The sequence below is a fragment of the Pleurodeles waltl genome, chromosome 11, assembly GCF_031143425.1.
Source record: "Pleurodeles waltl isolate 20211129_DDA chromosome 11, aPleWal1.hap1.20221129, whole genome shotgun sequence".
Taxonomy (NCBI): Eukaryota; Metazoa; Chordata; class Amphibia; order Caudata; family Salamandridae; genus Pleurodeles; species Pleurodeles waltl.
In genome coordinates, this window is record NC_090450.1 from 38,309,026 (window position 1) to 38,328,812 (window position 19,787).

At 45.3% G+C, this 19,787-nt stretch overlaps 1 protein-coding gene across 3 annotated transcripts in view; it reads left to right on the forward strand.

Annotated features, from left to right (window-relative positions):
• FAM131A (family with sequence similarity 131 member A) overlaps window positions 1-19,787 on the forward strand; it is a 365,236-nt gene that overhangs the window by 311,359 nt on the left and 34,090 nt on the right. For all 3 annotated transcript variants that reach the window (XM_069212985.1, XM_069212983.1, XM_069212984.1), the window contains one exon: window positions 10,342-10,470. In XM_069212985.1, coding sequence (XP_069069086.1) covers window positions 10,342-10,470 — 129 coding nt within the window. The remainder of the gene's footprint in view (window positions 1-10,341; window positions 10,471-19,787) is intronic.

Consider the following 19,787-nt stretch of genomic DNA (forward strand, 5'->3'; position numbering starts at 1 on the left):
CTTGAACAGGAGAGGTCTTTGGGTGAAATACTAGGGAAAAGTTGGGGCACCAGGCCCAGAATGACCGACTTCCCTGGCATGATGTTGGTGTTGTCCATCAGATTAAATTGCCCTTCTCCTAGAGGGCAAGTCATGCCCATCCTGCTCCCATGGGGGGCCCAGAAGCGAAGTTAATTCTTATTGTGTCCTCTGTAATAGCAGATTATGTCAACATTATCTCCTCGAGCAGGTGAAGAATTTACTGTTCTCATGTAATTTCATAAGGGCAGGCGATGTCCATTCTGATCCCAAATGAGTCCATTACGGCAGGTGGTGGGCACACTGGGGCGTATTTATCAATTGTCAGCGCAACGCACAGGCCACCTTGAGCTCTGCGCTGAGTGAAATGGAAAGGGCAGGAACATGCCATATTTAATATCATACAGCGCATTCCTGTTTTTTCCTTTCGCTTGCGCAATAATCGCTACCTAGAGCCAACGCAGACACCCTTTTGTCATGGTGCCAGGATGGCTGCGTTGCAGACAGGATTGTTTTTATCCTTGAAGGGACACCTTCCTGCATGAAAATAATCCTCTGAGGCATTTTCCTCTTTTTATGTGTGCTGCAGAATGCAGCACGTGTAGAAAGAGATAAAATTATGAGAAATAAAGATATTTCTTTTCGTTACGCCTCCCCTGGGGAGGCGTAGCATTTTGACACATTCCCAGGTCCACCTCTAATAGTAAGTATGTGAATGCATCAAAATACATTGGTGAATGCGTGGGAACACCCTTGTCCCATCCTAAAACGCCTCTGTGGGGCTGAGTAATTCAAGGCAGCGATTTGCGTTGCGTTACTCTAGATTTATCAAGCCAGGCAGGGCCACGAAATGTGGCCTTGCCTGGCTTTATGAGTTTGAGTTTAGTGTTGCGTCACCTTTGCATCTTTTTGCGTGGTGCAGGTGCAACGCAGCACAGTGATAAATATGCCCCCTATTCCTACATGATCCTATAATGACGTTTTCAGATTTATCGCGCCGAGGGAAAAATGCAAAAGTACAAGTTAGGTAAGAATAAGATGCAGAGAAGCTGAATCAGAAATACCAGCATCCCTCAGCTGCTCACACTGAGGAGTGTAACTAGCACTCTTCAGTTTCAGTGATGGAAGTGAACAGGCAATTGAGTCCACCCTGCAGACACTGCACCACTAAGGGACTCACCTTGGGAATGACTGACTTAAGCTGGGCCTAGGGATGCAAATCGGTTTCTGAAATGGACTCTGCTCAGCTGGGACCATCTGGTTTGAAGGGCTTTGATTTCAAGAAAGGAGCCTCAACTTAATTTGATTTTTGACCAGGAGCTTGGTAAGGTTGTAGACAAAGGGCCTCATTACAAGTTTAGGGGTCCTAGGACTGCCATATTTGTGGTGGCGGTCAGACTGCCGCAATCCTGGCTGTCCGACCGCCAGATTACATTCTTGGCGGTCAGACCGCCAGGAGACCACCGCCAAGATCACGGATCCTGACGGCTTGGTGACGGTGAAAGTTGTGGTCGGCCACAGCGGTGCCGAGTTCGCACTACTGTACTGATTACGACTTTCCACCAGCCTTTTTATGGAGGGGTCCCCGCCACAAAAAGTCTGGTGGAAAGGCAGAGTTGGGCCCACCGGGGCTGCAGTCATGGGCAGTGCAGGGGCCCCTCTGTCAGCACCCTCGGAAGTCCTTTATGGCAGCCAGTGCGCATTGGGAGGGTCCTTTGTGTGATGCATTGGACTCGGCTCGAGGACAATGCCACTGCACTGTTTCCGCCTGTCAGCCCAGCGGGAACGTTATAATATAATGTTTCCGGCAGTCAGCCCGGGGGAAGCGGCATAATATGACGGTGGTGGGACTGCCAGCTTGACGTTTGCCTCCCTACTACCGTTTTGGAGTTCAGGGGTTTAACCGCAAACTCATAATCGGGCCCGTAGACAAATGAGGGTTTCAACACCCTGTTTAAGTTTTAAAGCAGTTGGCTACCTTTATTTTCTCATAATATCAGATCATGAGAATTGCCAACACGTGTTTCTGGACAATCATGTCACTTCCTCAGGGCCAATAAAAATTGCAAGTACAATCAAAATCTACAAATAATATAAAAAATTCATGTATCAAAATTACATATATAGATTTCAATTTAAAACACAAAGAGGCAATTATTGATTCTTTATTCTCCAGGCAACGTTGTCACAGAATTTTGAAATATGTTTGCCTTTAGACCTGTGTTTTTTGTTTTGCACTGCATGGAGGTCTCAGTAGCCGGCCTGGTCAGGTTTAAGTAGAACAGAAGCCTTCAAAACACAAGGACTTAGCTAGTAAACTAAGATCGAGTGGGCTTTAAAAACAATTTTGAACAGATTGAAGATACGGCGATGAGTAAATTTATTGACAACGGATACCCGTCGCCCAAAAGGGAGAACCAAGGAAGATATTGCACTCATATTCCGCAGCGAGTGCGTGGTCATCGCAGTGAAATGCTCGTAACACACTGGGCCGCAAAAAGCCCTAGATGGGGCATGTGGTTGTTGCCAAGTGGCCTTGAGGCATAGGTAGTTCGAAGGTGTCCACATTTTAATCTCATGCAAGCTAATTATAATGGACTAGGGCCAGATTTATACTTGTTTTGCACCACATTTGCACCATTTTTTGACGCAAAAGCGGTGCAAACTTACAAAATCTAATTGTATTTTGTAAGCTTGCGCCACTTTTGCATCAAAAAATGGCGCAAATGCGGCGCAAAAAAAAGTATAAATCTGGGCCTAGATATCTTGTTCATCCACATGTATGTCTACCTACATCTTTGAGCTGTGTGTGTACATTAGAAAATATATATCATGTGCAGGAAATATGTGAGCCAGCAGGATCTTATAACCATTAAGTATAGATTGCTTCCCTGGGGTGGAGCTGCAAGTTAGGTGGAGACATGAACCGTGTTTGTTCGATGGATAAATTGACCCAACCGGATCTTTGAAAGTGGCCTGTCTAAAACTAGCAGAGCCCTCAACAGAGCATGACTCTGTCCAGTTGAACATTCAACCAAATCTCGAACAACCAATGGTATTTGGTATCAAAGGTCATGCTCAGGTCAAGTAAGGTCATAACTGCTATGCCTCCTTCATCATGCAGTAATAAGCCTGCTCCCTATTATCCCAAATTGCCATGTTCATTTGCCCTTAGATTGAAAGCAAGAAAAAAGAGCATTATGTTCCAGATAATTCTGGATTTGAGACCAATGATTCAGGTATTTTAGCTAGAAAAGACCAGGTGTAAACAGGCCTGTAATTATGAGGTCATTTAGGGGACGAACATTTTTTTCAGCAGTGGTATTACAGTATCTTTCCTATGAGTGCTAAGCTAAACCACACCCCCAAGAAACACATTTAGTAGATTACAGATGTCATAGGATACAAAACATTTTATTTTTCTTTACTGATGCTGCTGCAAATAAACTCTATCCATTCTAGGGAACATAGGCCCATATTTCTACTTTTTTGGTGCCGCATTTGCGTTGTTTTTGTGACGCAAAAGCAGCGCAAACTTACAGAATACAATTGTATTTTGTAAGTTTGCGCCGATTTTGCGTAAAAAAACGACGCAAATGTGGCGCTAAAAAGTATAAATATGGGCCATAGTTTGACAATAATACACTCTACATCCCTAGGAGACACTGGCCCGAGTTCATTAAATTCTGACGTTGCAGGTGTGGATGTGGCTGATCGGTGATCTGATTTTTGATGAAAAAACTCACCTAACAAATCATAAAAATCACGGGACAAAGATCAGTGGCACAGTCCTAGGTTCCGGATGGATAACCTTTGACTTAATTTAAACAATTCCTGAATGACGCATGTGCTGCATAAATCTGTGATTTTAATGGTCCATTTGGCTAACAAAATGGCTTTTCTGTATTGATGACAGTTGGTTTTAAAGGCAGAGCTCTAGGACTTCCTCATATTTCTTTCCAATGCACAGCCTTTTACTTTAGGGGCAGTACTTCATTTGGAAACCAAGGGGCGTGTTTACAAGCCCCTTACACCGCCGGTGTTTCCTTTTTTTGACCCTTTAGCAGCGCATTGTGCAGGCCCATAACTACGAGACCACACAACGCCACTTTGATATTGTGTAAGGCAACGCAGCGCAAGTCCGCTGTGTTGCCTTCCACTGCATCGGGGAGGCGTTCCATGGGCACTGTGGTGGGTTTTCCCATGCAACACCCATGGGTTCTGACACATTCCCTGATTTACAAGGATCTGCAAACCTTACGCCTCCCCAGGGCAGGCGTAACAACGAGAAATATCTTTATTCCTCCTCGTTGTTTCCTCTTTCCATGTGTGCTGCACTATGCAGCACACATAGAAAGAGGAAAACGCCACCATCGATTGTTTTTGTGCAGGAGGGTGTACCTTCCTGCACAAAAACAATCCTGTCGACAATGCAGACATCCTTGCACCATGGCACGAGGATACCTGCCTTGGCGCTGGGCACCAAATTGAGTGCCAGCGCTGGCTGAAAGTACACGAATGTATCATATCTCGTAAATACAGTGCATTCCTGCCCTTCCAAGTTGGCGTAGGGCACCACAGCAAAAAGACTTGCGAAAATTGCCCTATGCCAATTTTTTGTAACGATGTCCCCAAATGTTTGAACCAGTGGTGGCCCGTGAGCTTCGGAAGTGGTGGGCTGCCATTGCCTGCATCGAGTTGAACAGAGTGAGTGAAGGAAACAAACTAAGTTCCTCTGTAAGGGTTGGGGAGTTCCCCCTCTTATGAAAGATTGTTAAAATATGGGTGCAAGTGGGACATTTTAGACCATTGTTTAGACATGAATTGGTTGAAAACCATGGCGTGACTGGAAAGCCCTACTCTCCTTAGGCTGTTTGTGGCTCACCATGCCTAAGAAAACTTTAGAAAAATGGTGGCAAGGCAAAGTTTTTTCAGCACAGTTTCCCTAATTATTAAATGTCGAAGATTACCCAGGGGTTATTACCATCTTCGACCATCACTCACCTTGTATCGCTGCAAATATGATCAAATGAGAACACCGACTTCTCAGTGCTATTAAGGAGAATTGGGCCTGTGAACAAATTAAAAGGGAGGGCCGAGGCAGAGCTGAGCCAATGCTTTGACTTTGCTCTAAGAGTCTGTGCACAGCCACAAAACTGTTTGGTCTTTAAATTGTGCAAGAAACATCATGTAAAAATATGATAAATTCTCTCCAAATTTCAAAAAAGTGTATTATTGAACACGCAGATGCGTGTCACCTTACTAGATTAGATTATATAAGTGCATTGAGAGGCATTTATTAGAAGTGATAGTTTTTAAATAAATATGCATGCCCTTCCCCCACCGACAGCAATACCAGTAGTGAACCAGGAGGTAAGTCAGCTGTCAGGTGCACCTTAAATATGCTTAAGTTGTTATACATGGAGCAACATTGTCTGTTAGAGACAAGAAAGGTTTTGTGCAGCACATATCCTGAGCTCATGTATTTGAAGATGCTCTCATATGTGATAGTGAGGATAAAGGAGGTATGATGAGTTAAATAACTGCCCAGAATCACACAATTTTGCCATGCAGGGAAGCTGAGATTGAGAACAGTGTTTCTGGTTTTAGGCTGTGCATTTCAGTCACTAGATGGCTATCTCCTTCTCTCACCCTTTGTACGTCAAAGGTTAATGCTCCATCTTTATTTTTGGGGTATGGGCTTAAAGCGTGGGTGGGAAGCACAAGCCACATACTGTTTGCAACATTTGCCTCCAGAGGGTTTCCAATATGCCTTTACCCTTATAGTTTCATTGCAGCCATGGGGGGGGGGGGGTGATTTGCAGAGTGGAAGGTTTCACTGCAAGTTCAGTCACATTAAAAATTAATCTATAATTATTTATCTCTGAAAGGCTTGGTACCTTGCAAAGAGCAACATCATTTCTACTGACAGAAACCTCTTAGCAAATAGGTTGTGTAAATGGGTGATTAGGAACAAAGCTGTGTTTATGACCATGGGAGTGTGCTCTCATTCTGTCTTGGACATTATATTTTTGATGTGATTGATTTCAGCAGGGGCAGTAACAGCTGTTTATTTTTTCAAGGCAGAGCACGTGCGCCCTTGCTATTGAGTGCTTGTCAGCGGGGACCCCAAGTCATTACCAGCCTATTTGCATCAGACAACAGCATTGAAACGCTTGGGATCTACAAATAGGGGTGTAACACTAGCCCGTGAGGTGGAGGCGGGGCCCCATGCCATCATGACCCGCACCTCATCAGGTGCCCTCAAACCCTTTAGGGGCCACTATTCAGGCCAAAGTCAATGAATATCTGTGAGATATGGGAGAGTCAGGGACCCTCATCACATTTTTCATGGGGTGGGCACCATTTGGTGTTACGCCACTGTCTACAAATGCAAATCATCACTGTGACCGGCTTCCATAAAAGCATCAGGAAGGGTAGTCAAGAGTTCTTTCTTATGCTGATGGACAGGAATCATTTGACGTCATCCGTGTGACGATGAGCTGCTACGCCAAACTCCCAAGAAGCTTATGTTATGCTGGGCTTCTTCCTTCCCTATGTGCCCAAGGAGCTTTACACATCTCTCTGGGTCAGTGGTTCCCAACCTTTTGGCTTCTGTGGACCCCCACTTTATTATTACTTGAACCTGGGGGCCCCCATTGAATTATTGTAATCCGGGGACCCCCCACTGAGTCATTGCTAAAAGCTGGGGGCCTAATCTGTTAATATTATTTAGTTTTCTAAGCAGTCACGGACCCCCTGAAGAGGCTTTGCGGACCCCCAGGTGTCCTCAGACCACAGGCTGGGAACCACTGCTCTGGGTGATCTAGGGATTGTGAAGACAGTGTCCTGACATGTGCATAACAAAGAGTTTCTTGGTGGAACCGGCATGTTTAAGCGAGGAGCATAACACACTTTAAGAGACGACAGTAACATTATTATCTTTGTTTACGTAGCAGCAGGGTAATTGTTTCTGTTTACTCCCTGCTGCTCTACTCATTAATTATAGGGCAGAGCCTTGTGCTCATTATTAATGAGCCACTGCTCGTTTGAACGTTATCTATTATGAATCAAATTTTCAGGTTAATGTGGGCTATGCTACCTCGAGTAAGCTTACATTTGGAGTTAGGTTTGTGCAACAAATTGGCAGTGGCAGTTTGCAAAACTAAACCTATTTTAGTGATCCGATTGTTTAGAACAGATCCAAACTGGTTAGTGATTTAAGATTTATAAGAAAATCATTCATCATATTTTGGTGATGGTGATGTTGTTACACTGGTTGCAGTGGTAGAAGTAAGACCATCCTTCATCAGTGAGCTGTGAAACTGCTTCTATATCTAAAACAGGGAATTAACCTAGATTGATAGTCAGAGAAAAGATCATTATGTTCCAGATAATCCTGGACTTGAGGCATAACTAATGAATCAGTTATTTTAGCCAGAAAAGACCAGGTAGAAACAGGCCTGCAATTAGTAGGCAACTTAAGTTCCAAACCTTTTTAATTGAGGTGTCAAAGGAGTTCTCTTAAGACTACTTGACTAAACTAAGAGCTCAAGAAAGGCATTTATTTGACTAGAGTTTTGTTTTTCTTTTCTGAAGATGCATGAAATATGCCATCATTGCAATTTGAGTTGTGCAGTTTGCAAATGGTACACCCAATACCCAAGCGTGTCACTGGCCCAAGTGTAATACATTCTGACACTGTAAGTTTAGATGTTACTGAACAGACCCCCAAGTCCTGTATATGAAATAAAGGATCTGACTTAATTTTGGGGCACGATATAAAGAATCAAGTCAAAGCATGGTCTGGCCATGATAAAGAAGTAAATGATTGATTGATAGGCCAGAGATTAAAATCAAGATTGCTTATTAGGTGGTGCTTCATATGTAGAGTCCTCTGTCAATAAGATGAGGCCGAGAGTATTAAGTAAAGCTAGGAAATATTTTTCAAGAGAGTAGTTGAAATCAGTCCATGTTTTAAAATCCCTTAATAAAATAATTTCTTTGTCTAAACATTAAAGGCTTACATTGAAATCATAAAATTCCGACAAACCATTTCTCCTATATAGGGTAAAATGAGCAAAGAAAACTTTGCAAGCTCCGCTGAGAGTATATCATTTAAAATAATTTGGGTATTTTCAGGTAACCTAGTTTCTGTTTCAATTCTGCAGTGCGTTGGGTATCCCTTCCTATAGGCCTAGTATTCCACAAAGCTATTCATGACATGATGTTATTTGTTTTTACTGTGTTTCCCATTGCTGGAGTAGTCTTGCCTTATGGGAGCATTATTATATGACACCATTATATTAGACCTAAGAGCAAGGTACCTGCCTGGCTTTCACCTTCGACAGCCACAAAGAGTCTCTAACAGGAATGCCTAGAAGTGTGGAATAAATTCCAACTTCCACATAGTCCCTGGCCACAAGGTAGCTAATCAGCACATCAAATATTTGTTGGTTGACCGACTGACCACAGATGAATGATTGGCCTAGAACTACTGCCTGGTCTGCTCCATTAAGTCAGTAATGTCTATGCATGCACAGGTGCCAGAATAAAAGCTGAACCCAATGTGGAGGTTTTCATGCTATATCCTTGTGATTCCATGAGTGTGGAGTGATGAATTGAAACCTAATTTGATTCCATGAGGGTAGGATTTGCCTATGCTATGTCCCAGCCATTTCATAGTGATGCCCTCACTTTTATAGGTCAATCCTTGAAGGCATGTGAGTTGCATAAAACACCAGCATCATTCTATGAGGTAGTGTAGTAGACATGATATCCCAAGTTGCGTTTATGGGAAAAGATTAAATCCGTGTACAGGGGTTAAATCCATCTTCACAGAAGATTTAATGTGGCAGATAATTCTTTGTATCCCAATATCGTTAAATAATGAGGGTCAATTACTATGATATTCTCAATATTTTCCGTGAATGTGATCACCGTGCTTTCCCTGTGTCATCTAATGAGGACAGATAATCTACATAACAATTAAAAATATAGTGGGGTCAGTGTGTGTTCCTATTCTCTGGTGTTTCCACGAGAAAAATTGATCCATATTTTATCTCCAGGTTGTTATTCGAGGTTAGGCGATGATGTAGTCAATTCCCATGTGATTCCATGAGGGCTGTTGATGTTCTTTCTATTCCCAGATGATTCCATGTGGGGAGGTGACATCCATGCTATTCACAGATGATTCCGCAGGGGAAGGTGATGTACTTTAAATCCCATGTGATTCCATCGAGGGAAGTGATGCCTTTGTCATTCCCTTGGAATTCCATGCGGGTAGATGATGTCTGTTCTGTCCCTTGTCATCCCTTGAGAGACGGTGATGTCCTTGTTTGTCACATGTAGTTCCAGAAGGGGCGGTTACTGATGCTCAGGTTATCTTCACTGGATTCCATGAGGCGGGTAATGCCATTGTTATTCTCTGAGGAGTTCACGAGGATAGTCCATGCTTTTGCCATGTCCACTGTTTTTAAGGGGAGCAGATGTTCATGATATTCACAGATATTACATTTCGGAAAGGGGTGTACGTGACATAGCTATGTGATCGCATGTGCTCAGCCAATACATATGAATATCCTATGCAGTTTCATAGGGAAAAGTAGTGTACATCAAATCCTGTTGTAACGCCCTTAAATGCCTATTTGAATCCATGTGGACGATGAAGCCGATATTATCCCCACATAATTCTATGGATGAGGGACTGAGATAGTATTAATATTTTCCTCATGTGATCCCTAGACTGTAGTTTATGTGAGATCCATATTATTCCATTAGGAGAGCAGGGTTCCAGTCTGTTCTAATTTAATTCCACTTATGGAATCCATGGCATTCCCTTGAAATTCAATGATGAGTCTTAAGAACATGAGTTTACCGTGTAACTTCATGAAGGGGTCGGTGTACATGTTATTCCCATAATCCAAAAATGGAAGAGAAGGTTTTTGACATTTGCATGTAATTTCATCAAATGAGTTGAGATTCAATGTATTCCCATTCCGTGTGTTAGCATAAAGGAAACAGAGGTGAGGTCCATGCTATTTCCATGTAATCCCAAGAAGCTGAGGTCACCTAAAATTCCATAGGCAAAGGCAATAAGTACAATGTTTCCATGGGCATCCTTAAGGATGACATTGTCGATTCTATTCCTAGATGACTCCAACCGGAGAGCTGTTGTCCTTCTACTCCAGCGTGAAGGCAGAGATCAGTTCCTTGTCTTTCCCATATTTTTCCAGGTATGCACAGAATCCTCCGTAGAGAATTACAACCAGTTACCCACTCACACTCTTGTTCTTTGTCTCTCTTATGTTGCTTCCTTTGTAGGTGTAGCCGAGCAGTTTGCCATCGCTGAAGCCAAGCTTAGGGCATGGTCATCAGTCGATGGGGAAGATTCCAACGATGACTCGTACGATGAGGACTTTGCATCCACCAGTGACAGCACACAGCTAGCCGGTAAATATTTATGTTGTGGGGGTGGGGAATCAGAAATTAGACACTGATGTTTGAGGAAAGGGGGATACAGGCACAAAGGATGAAGGCAAAAGAGAAATAGTAGGTGGATTTTATTTCTTGCTGGGATAGTGAAAGTAGTTGATGCAATGATACTAACAGCTGGATAAGCCATAGGAAGCTCTGGTCTACTGTGTAAAGTACTAGTATCTAAGCCAGGAATCCTAGCTGTATGTACCTTCTTTGTATGGCTCAAGCTAACCAAGCAAGGTGAGACCTGTGCTTTGATATAAGGTGCTGTACAAGTACGTGATTTATGGCAAATGGGTTTTGGGAGAGAAGTGTTCATACGAAGATGTCAAGCACTGTGGTTAGTAATAATTTGTGACCACACACAGCCACACAGATCTGATCTTTGCTCAGGGCCCAAATTTCTGAGATAATATATTTTCATGTGTCCTATGAGTGAACAGACAGATATATTGTGAGCACGCAGGGGCAATGGATCCACTCACCCATCTTAAGTCAGAGTTACCCCGGGGAATCTTTGGTCCAGCCTGAGAGAGCGCTCAAGCCCTGTAGCTTTGATGCAGCCTTCGTGTCTATACATACCAGTGGTCCTTGGAGAACGGTAGAAGTTATTTTGTGGCTAGGAACAACTTTGTACTTCCCATGTATCTAAGTCTCTCCCTAACTAGAAATGTCCACAAGTTTCAAATTGGTCCTCCGTGTGGGCTCATCCTGTGCAAATTAATCAATATCCAATGGAAAATCATTGACGACATCAGGTTTGCAACTATTCTGGATTTTCTCAGGGAGTGTGCAAAGTCATCTTGATAAAGTCATACAGTTCCGACAAAATATAACACTTGTTTATCAATTCAAACATTCTGATTCTTTCCCACGGTGCACAAGATGATTCTAATAGTTCTCATGTGAATTTAACAACACTTCCTGTGTTGTTCGACAGCTAGACAAAAATACTGTTACATTTGTTATTAGTTAAAACATGTTCTGTCTTTCATACAATAGGACATTCACCAACATATTTACAACCTAGGAATTAATTCAAGTCAAAGGGAACAGAATGAATTGACACTTTTTCTGTACTGCTGCAAATTTAATCTTCAGGCCTAGTCTAGTTAACGAAACCTAAATACACATTAATGCAATTAATACATATAAATCCTATTGCGTACCTTGCAATTTTAATCAAATATTCAAAGCAAATGATTTAATTGCAATCATTATATATGCTTGGCATTAGAAATATTTAAAACTTGCATTTACCTTCTACACACATGTAACTCTGTGTTGGAGATCATTTAAATCAATATGAGTATGATTAATTCATATTTATTTAATACTCATAATATCCTTTATTTCTAGTATTCGCTTAATATTAATTCATGTCAGTACTTCACTCGTATATAAATGCACAACATCTTTCATGGCAAAACGTCATGTCAAAATAAATCGAGGTCACAATGTCCACCATATTTCAAACATGCACATTTTTACATTTCTTGTTAATTTTTCTGTTAGGCTTTTAAATGTGGGTTTATAACTCGCCAAATGCTAATTTCTACGCCACTAATTGTAGGAAGTTGGCTCTGTATGTGCTATTTCAAAGTAAGGAATAGCATGCACAGAGTCCAAGGGTTCCCCTTAGAGGTAAAATAGTGGTAAAAAGAGATAATACTAATGCTCTATTTTGTGGTAGTGTGGTCGAGCAGTAGGCTTATCCAAGGAGTAGTGTTAAGCATTTGTTGTACATACACATAGACAATAAATGAGGTACACACACTCAGAGACAAATCCAGCCAATAGGTTTTGTTATAGAAAAATATCTTTTCTTAGTTTATTTTGAGAACCACAGGTTCAAATTTCACATGTAATAACTTGTTTGAAAGGTATTGCAGGTAAGTACTCTAGGAACTTTGTATCATTACATTAGCATGTATACTTTTGTCATAAAACACAATAAGCTGTTTTAAAAGTGGACACAGTGCAATTTTCACAGTTCCTGGGGGAGGTAAGTTATTGTTAGTTTTAACAGGTAAGTAAGTCACTTACAGGTTTCAGTTTTTGGTCCAAGGTAGCCCACCGTTGGGGGTTCAGAGCAACCCCAAAGTTATCACACCAGCAGCTCAGGGCCGGTCAGGTGCAAAGGTCAAAGAGGTGCCCAAAACACATAGGCTTCAATGGAGAGAAGGGCCCCGGTTCCAGTCTGCCTGCAGGTAAGTACCCGCGTCTTCGGAGGGCAGACCAGGGGGGTTTTGTAGGGCACCGGGGGGGACACAAGTTAGCACAGAAAGTACACCCTCAGCAGCGCGGGGGCGGCCAGGTGCAGTGTGGGAACAAGCGTCGGGTTTCCTTCAGGTTTCAATGGGAGACCAAGGGGTCTCTTCAGCGGTGCAGGCAGGCAAGGGGGGGGCTCCTCGGGGTAGCCACCACCTAGGCAAGGGAGAGGGCCTCCTGGGGGTCACTCCTGCACAGAAGTTCCGTTTCTCTAGGCGCTGGGGGCTGCGGGTGCAGGGTCTTTTCCAGCCGTCGGGAAATGGAGTCTAAGACAGTCGCGGTCAGGGGGAGCCTGGGGATTCCCTCTGCAGGCTTCGCTGTGGGGGCTCAGGGGGGACAACTTTGGTTACTCACAGTCGTAGAGTCGCCGGAGGGTCCTCCCTGAGCTGTTTGTTCTCCACCAGTCGAGTCGGGGTCGCCGGGTGCAGTGTTGCAAGTCTCATGCTTCTTGCGGGGAGTTGCAGGGGTCTTTAAATCTGCTCCTTGTAACAAAGTTGCAGTTCTTTTGGAGCAGTGCCGCTGTCCTCTGGAGTTTCTTGTCTTCTTCGAAGCGGGGCAGTCCTCAGAGGATTCAGAGGTCGCTGGTCCCTTGGAAAGCGTCGCTGGAGCAGGGTTCTTTGGAAGGCAGGAGACAGGCCGGTGAGTTCTGGGGCCAAGGCAGTTGGTGTCTTCTGGTCTTCCTCTGCAGGGGTTTTCAGCTTCGCAGTCCTTCTTCTTGTAGTTGCAGGAATCTAGTTTCTAGGTTCAGGGAGAGCCCTTAAATACTAAATTTAAGGGCGTGTTTAGGTCTGGGGGGTTAGTAGCCAATGGCTACTAGCCCTGAGGGTGGGTACACCCTCTTTGTGCCCCCTCCCAAGGGGAGGGGGTCACATCCCTAATCCTATTGGGGGAATCCTCCATCTGCAAGATGGAGGATTTCTAAAAGTTAGAGTTACTTCAGCTCAGGACACCTTAGGGGCTGTCCTGACTGGTCAGTAACTCCTCCTTGTTGCTTTGTTTGTTTCCTCCAGCCTTGCCGCCAAAAGTGTGGGCCGTGGCCGGAGGGGGCGGGCAACTCCACTAGCTGGAGTGTCCTGCTGGGCTGTGACAAAGGGGTGAGCCTTTGAGGCTCACCGCCAGGTGTTACAGCTCCTGCCTGGGGGAGGTGTTAGCATCTCCACCCAGTGCAGGCTTTGTTACTGGCCTCAGAGTGACAAAGGCACTCTCCCCATGGGGCCAGCAACATGTCTCTAGTGTGGCAGGCTGCTGGAACCAGTCAGCCTACACAGATAGTCGGTTAAGTTTCAGGGGGCACCTCTAAGGTGCCCTCTGTGGTGTATTTTACAATAAAATGTACACTGGCATCAGTGTGCATTTATTGTGCTGAGAAGTTTGATACCAAACTTCCCAGTTTTCAGTGTAGCCATTATGGTGCTGTGGAGTTCGTGTAAAACAGACTCCCAGACCATATGCTCCTATGGCTACCCTGCACTTACAATGTCTAAGGTTTTGCTTAGACACTGTAGGGGTACAGTGCTCATGCACTGGTACCCTAACCTATGGTATAGTGCACCCTGCCTTAGGGCTGTAAGGCCTGCTAGAGGGGTGTCTTACCTATACTGCATAGGCAGTGAGAGGCTGGCATGGCACCCTGAGGGGAGTGCCATGTCGACTTACTCATTTTGTTCTCACTAGCACACACAGGCTTGTAAGCAGTGTGTCTGTGCTGAGTGAGGGGTCTCTAGGGTGGCATAATACATGCTGCAGCCCTTAGAGACCTTCCCTGGCATCAGGGCCCTTGGTACCAGAGGTACCAGTTACAAGGGACTTATCTGGATGCCAGGGTGTGCCAATTGTGGAATCAAAAGTACAGGTTAGGGAAAGAACACTGGTGCTGGGGCCTGGTTAGCAGGCCTCAGTACACTTTCAATTCAAAACATAGCATCAGCATAGGCAAAAAGTCAGGGGGTAACCATGCCAAGGAGGCATTTCCTTACACTAATGTATTAGTAAAATTTGATCTCTATGACCAGTCACACAGACCTTACCACCACCTCCTCAGATCAGCAGATGGGAGACGCTTGGAGGTTCCCCCACTTCACAGAGCGAGTAACGGTGGCAGGGTTGTCTCAGTATTGGGTGCTAACATTTGGAATCTCATCCCTTTGCCTTATCATCCAACAGAAGTTCAGAAGAAAGAATGGCCTCTTCAGTGTTATTCATGGGTTGGAAGTGACATCGGCTTGTGTGCGTCCTACCCAATGACCCACCCATTCTTTCCATATAGCTGAACACACCAAAAGGGCACTGTCAGATTTTTAAAAGAGCTCACTCGGAGTCTGTGGTGGTGCTCCTGTGTCCACTCCCTGAGTCATATGACACATGAGTCAGCAGTTTATCAATCCATAAAGGATGGAGGCTTTGAACCCTTGTCACCGTTCTCTCTGCAGATCAGATCCAATGGTGAGAGTCTCCTTAGCTTGTCATGCCCAAGCTCGAGCACTGGGTCCTAGCGGTGACAGGTGCTGAGTAATTTCTGAGATCTGCACTTTCCTATGGGTGAAAGAATGTGAATTTCTAGGGCCAAACTCTGAGTGTCACCACTCTAGAAATGGAAACACAAGAGACACCCTGTCTCTTCAGTAAAACTCCCTGACTAGAGGTCTAAGGATCAAGGACCGCATCCATGTGCAAACTCCCAAGCCATTCACTTCTACAGGTGGGACCCTCTCTGTCTCTTTAGCAATATGTTTATTATCTAATGTGTGATAGGAACTGTGCCCCAGAAGGGAACCTGTGTCTCTGAGTCCTACGGATCACAGGTTCCCCATCCCTGTGATAATCCCAAACCCAACGAGTGCAGGGGTGAAAGGTAATCCTTCCTGTGTCTGTCCTGAGAGACGACCATGCCGAGCACTGAAAGGCACCACGTGACCCATCAATTTCTGCATGTGAAGAGGGCTTTACTGTTAGACCGATCACCTGGCTCCATTCAGTCCTAGATGCAGAAGGCTCTGTACTGCTACATCACTCTTCTGAGACATTGCATCTTACAGGTTAAAAGACTCTTTAGCTGTGGGCCATTTGTAAAAGCCATTGGGTAATAAGCCCGTCCCTAGAGCCAGCAACAACCTAGAGGCGGCAGATTTTTGTTTTCTCTGCTAGCACCATGAATCGATGGAGCCTTAATGTTAAAATGCTCTGTCTCCTTATGCCAGTCCTCTGAATTACCTGAGCTCAGAGGTTGAATGCCCGGTACCCTTATGCTAGTCACCAGGGCCACCAACACCCTAGAGGTGAAAGGTTCTTGTTTTTTTTTTGTGTCAGCTCTCTCAATCAATCAATCAGTTTTTATAAAGCGCAACTACCCAGCCGTGAGGGCCTCAAGGCACGTGTGGTGGGTCTGGGCCTCATTCGAAGAGCCACGTCTTGAGGTTCTTCCTGAAGATGGTGAGTGATGGGCTTTGTCTGAGGTGCGTGGGCAGGGTGTTCAAGCTCTTAGCTGCAAGGTAGGCAAAAAATCTTCCTCCGGCGGTGTTTTTCAGGATGCGTGGGATGATGGCTGGCACCTGCTGGACAGAGCAGACGGGTCCGGTGGGTTTAATGAAAGAGAAGTGATGCTTCAGGTAGGCCGGTCCGATGTTGTGAAGGGGCTTGTAAGTGTGGGTGAGTAGTTTGAAGTTGATTCGCTTCTCCACTGGGAGCCAATGGAGGATCCTTAGGTTTTGGGAGACGTGTTCCTGGCGGGGAAGGTTCAGGACAAGTCTGGCGGCTGAGTTTTGGATGAGTTGTAGTTTCCTGATATTCTTTGTTGTGGTACCGGTGTAGAATGCATTGCGTAGTCGAGCTTGCTTGTGACTAAGGTGTGGGTGATTATCTTGCGGCAGTCCACCGGGATCCATTTCAAGATTTTGCGGAGTTGGTGGAGGGTGTGCCAGCAGGAAGAGGTGACTGCTTTTACCTGTCTGATCATTGATAGGGAAGAGTCAAGGATGATTCCTAGGTTGCGGGTGTGGTCAGTCGGAGTAGGCGGGGGCACTGAGCGACGTGGGCCACCAGGAGTCGTCCCTGGCTGAAGTGGAGTTTCCGAAGATGAAGAGCTCAGTCTTGTCTGAGTTGAGCTTGAGGCAGCTCTCCCTCATCCAGGCGGCGATGGCTTTAATTCCGGTGTGAAAGTTCCTCTTATCTTTGTCCGGGACTTCAGTGAGGGATATGATGAGTTGTGTATCATCAGCGTATGGCACAAAGTCCATTCCGGGGCCTCTGACGATGGTGCAAGCGGGGCCAAGTAGATGTTGAAGAGCGATGGGCTCAGGAGGGATCCCTCAGGGACTCCGCAGCTGACTTCTGTTGGTTTGGATATGAAGAGTGGGAGCCTGACTCTCTGTGTTCTCCCGGTGAGGAAGGAGTGGATCCATTGCAAGGCTTTTCTGTGGATTCCTGCGTCGTGGAGTCTGGTGCATAAGGAGACCATGTTGAAGGCTGCTGAGAGGTCAAGGAGTATGAGTGCTGCGATGTGGCAATGGTCGAGGAGTGTGCAGATGTCATCAGTGGCTGCTGGAAGAGCCGTCTCCGTGTTGTGGTTGCTGCGGAAGCCAGACTGAGAGGTAACCAGAGAGGAGTTGTCCTCCACGAATTGTTGCAGCTGTGAGTTTATGGCTTTTTCCAGGGCTTTGCCCGGGTAGGGTAGTAACGAGATGGGCCGGAAATTGTTTAGTTCTGATGGGTCGGCTGTGGGTTTCTTCAGGAGGGGGTGGACTTCGGCGTGTTTTCAATCTTATGGGAAGGTGGCTGTTTTGATAGAGCAGTTCAGTGTCTTGCGGAGTTCGGGGCGATGAATGCACTGGCTCTGTTGTAGATGTGGTGAGGACAGGAATCTGTGGGAGCTCCGGAGTGAATGCTGTTCATGATGATTTCAGTCTCTTCTGTGGTGAGAGTGGACAAGCTGTGGATGGTTTGGGTGAGTTCTGGGGGGGCTGGGTCAGTCGTAGGTTCTGATGCTGGGTGGGTTCTGCGGGAGAAAGCTCATAGATGTCCTTAATCTTGCGGTGGAAGAAAGTGGCCAATTTGTCGCTCTCTGAACCAATAGAGTCTTAGACTTGGAATGTTCTGTGCTAATCCGTGAACCATAGGGGGCTTATTTACAATAGTTTGCTGCAGGGCAGCGATGCATGGCTTCTTGCTGCTCCGCCCTGTGTCAAAAGAAAAGGGAAGGAATGCGATGTATCTATGAGATACGGCGCATTCCATCCTCTTCCACTGCGCTGGTGCACAATTGGCTGCTATGCGCCAACACAGGCACACTTGCACCATGGTACAAGGGTGTCTGCGTTGTAGGAATGATTGTTTTGTGGAGGAAGGGACACCTTCCTGCACAAAAACAATCAATGGACGATTTTTCCTCCTTACACCTCCCCTGCGGAGGTGCAGGCTTTTCACGCATTCCCAGGATTACAATTCCATGTAAATCTGGGAGTGCGTCAAAAACCATATGCGTTTTATGGGAACACCCACCTCAATGCCCTTGGTACACCTCTTTGACGCAGAGTAAGGCATTGCAACGACTTGCGCTGTGTTGCCTTACTCCATATCTACAAGGCCATGAAAAGCCACGCAAAGTGGCTTTGCGTGGCCTTGTAGATACGGGCCTGCGCTGCTGTTATGTCACAAAAAGTGACACATCAGCGGCGCAAGCCTCTTCTAAATATGCCCATAGGTGTGGGCCCAACTCCTTGAGCCATTGAACCACAGGTGATAAAAATACAATGTATTCTGGGGCCGTTCTAGGGCGCCACCCATCTCTAGAGGTGACTGTATTCTCATCTTCACTCCTAGGGTCACTAAACCAACAGCGGAAAGGTTTTTGTTTTCTTTTGCCAATCCCTCACCCACTAAGTCGTCGAGGCGCTAGACTACCGAGCCATACGTTTTGGGAGTTTGTCACCCCTCATAATCCTCATGCCTTCACCCAACGAGAGGTGAAAGGCTCTTGTTTCCAATCGCTGTACCCCGTGAACCCTAGAGGTGAGACGCTCTCCACCCCGAGCCAAAAGCCCTGAATTCAAAAGCGTACAATTAAAATGCAGCGTATCTCTACGCTAGTCCAGTCAGCTACTTGTTTCTTGAGGTTTGTGCGACTGAGTCTGTCTTGAGGGTCTTGCAGCCCTTAAAATCTTTTGGTTTTTTTGGTGCCAGCCCCCTGAGCCGTGTACTCATTATTCACTTAGCATTTGTATGTAGCGCACTAGCACCTAGAGGCCAGTGATTAATTTGAAAACAAATAAGTGCCAGGGCCTTTGTTAGGAGGTCATCGCAGCTTGTGCCACTCAGTGCCCCGTGCCAGAGCTGCCAATGACAATACCAGCACAACTACTAACCATCACACTGCTACAAGGGTGGCAATTCAGAGTTTTAAAGTACATTAAACATGACTAATACCTGTCGCCCAAGCTATTCTTACAGCTTTGGGTGGCAGGTTTTAATAATTTTTATATATAATGAATTATTAACGAACTGCTGTGCTCATCACAAAATTAGACAAACATCGCCGCCATGTGGCGGGCTTTCATAAGTGTTGCTGTTGATAATTAAGCGCTGATGCTGAGCACTGGAAACCACCGGCTCAAATTAAGCACTGCCAGAAGCTTGTCTGCGTTTTACATAAAAATATAACACCCGAGCATGTTATGTTTTCGAAGGATAACAGTAGGATGGGAAGGTAAACAATAAACTTCATAAGATAACACAGGCGGAGGGGCTAGAGTGGGTTCTAGTGGTAGAGATTTGCGAGAGCCTTGAAGGAATAACAATAAAACACGTGAGAGGTGATAAGTCGAGAGAATAACAAGAAGAGAAGGCAAACAGTAAAACGTCAGCAGTATGCAGAAGGAGGTTACAGGAAAGACTGAGGGCGAGAGGGAGAAGCCATTGAGTCCTTGAAGCACCATTAACTGAGTCATACATTTCTCAGGGCTGTCGCCTGTGTCAGTTCCCAGAGGCGTTAAACTCTCCAGGCTGAAGGCTCTTGTTTTCAATCTCCA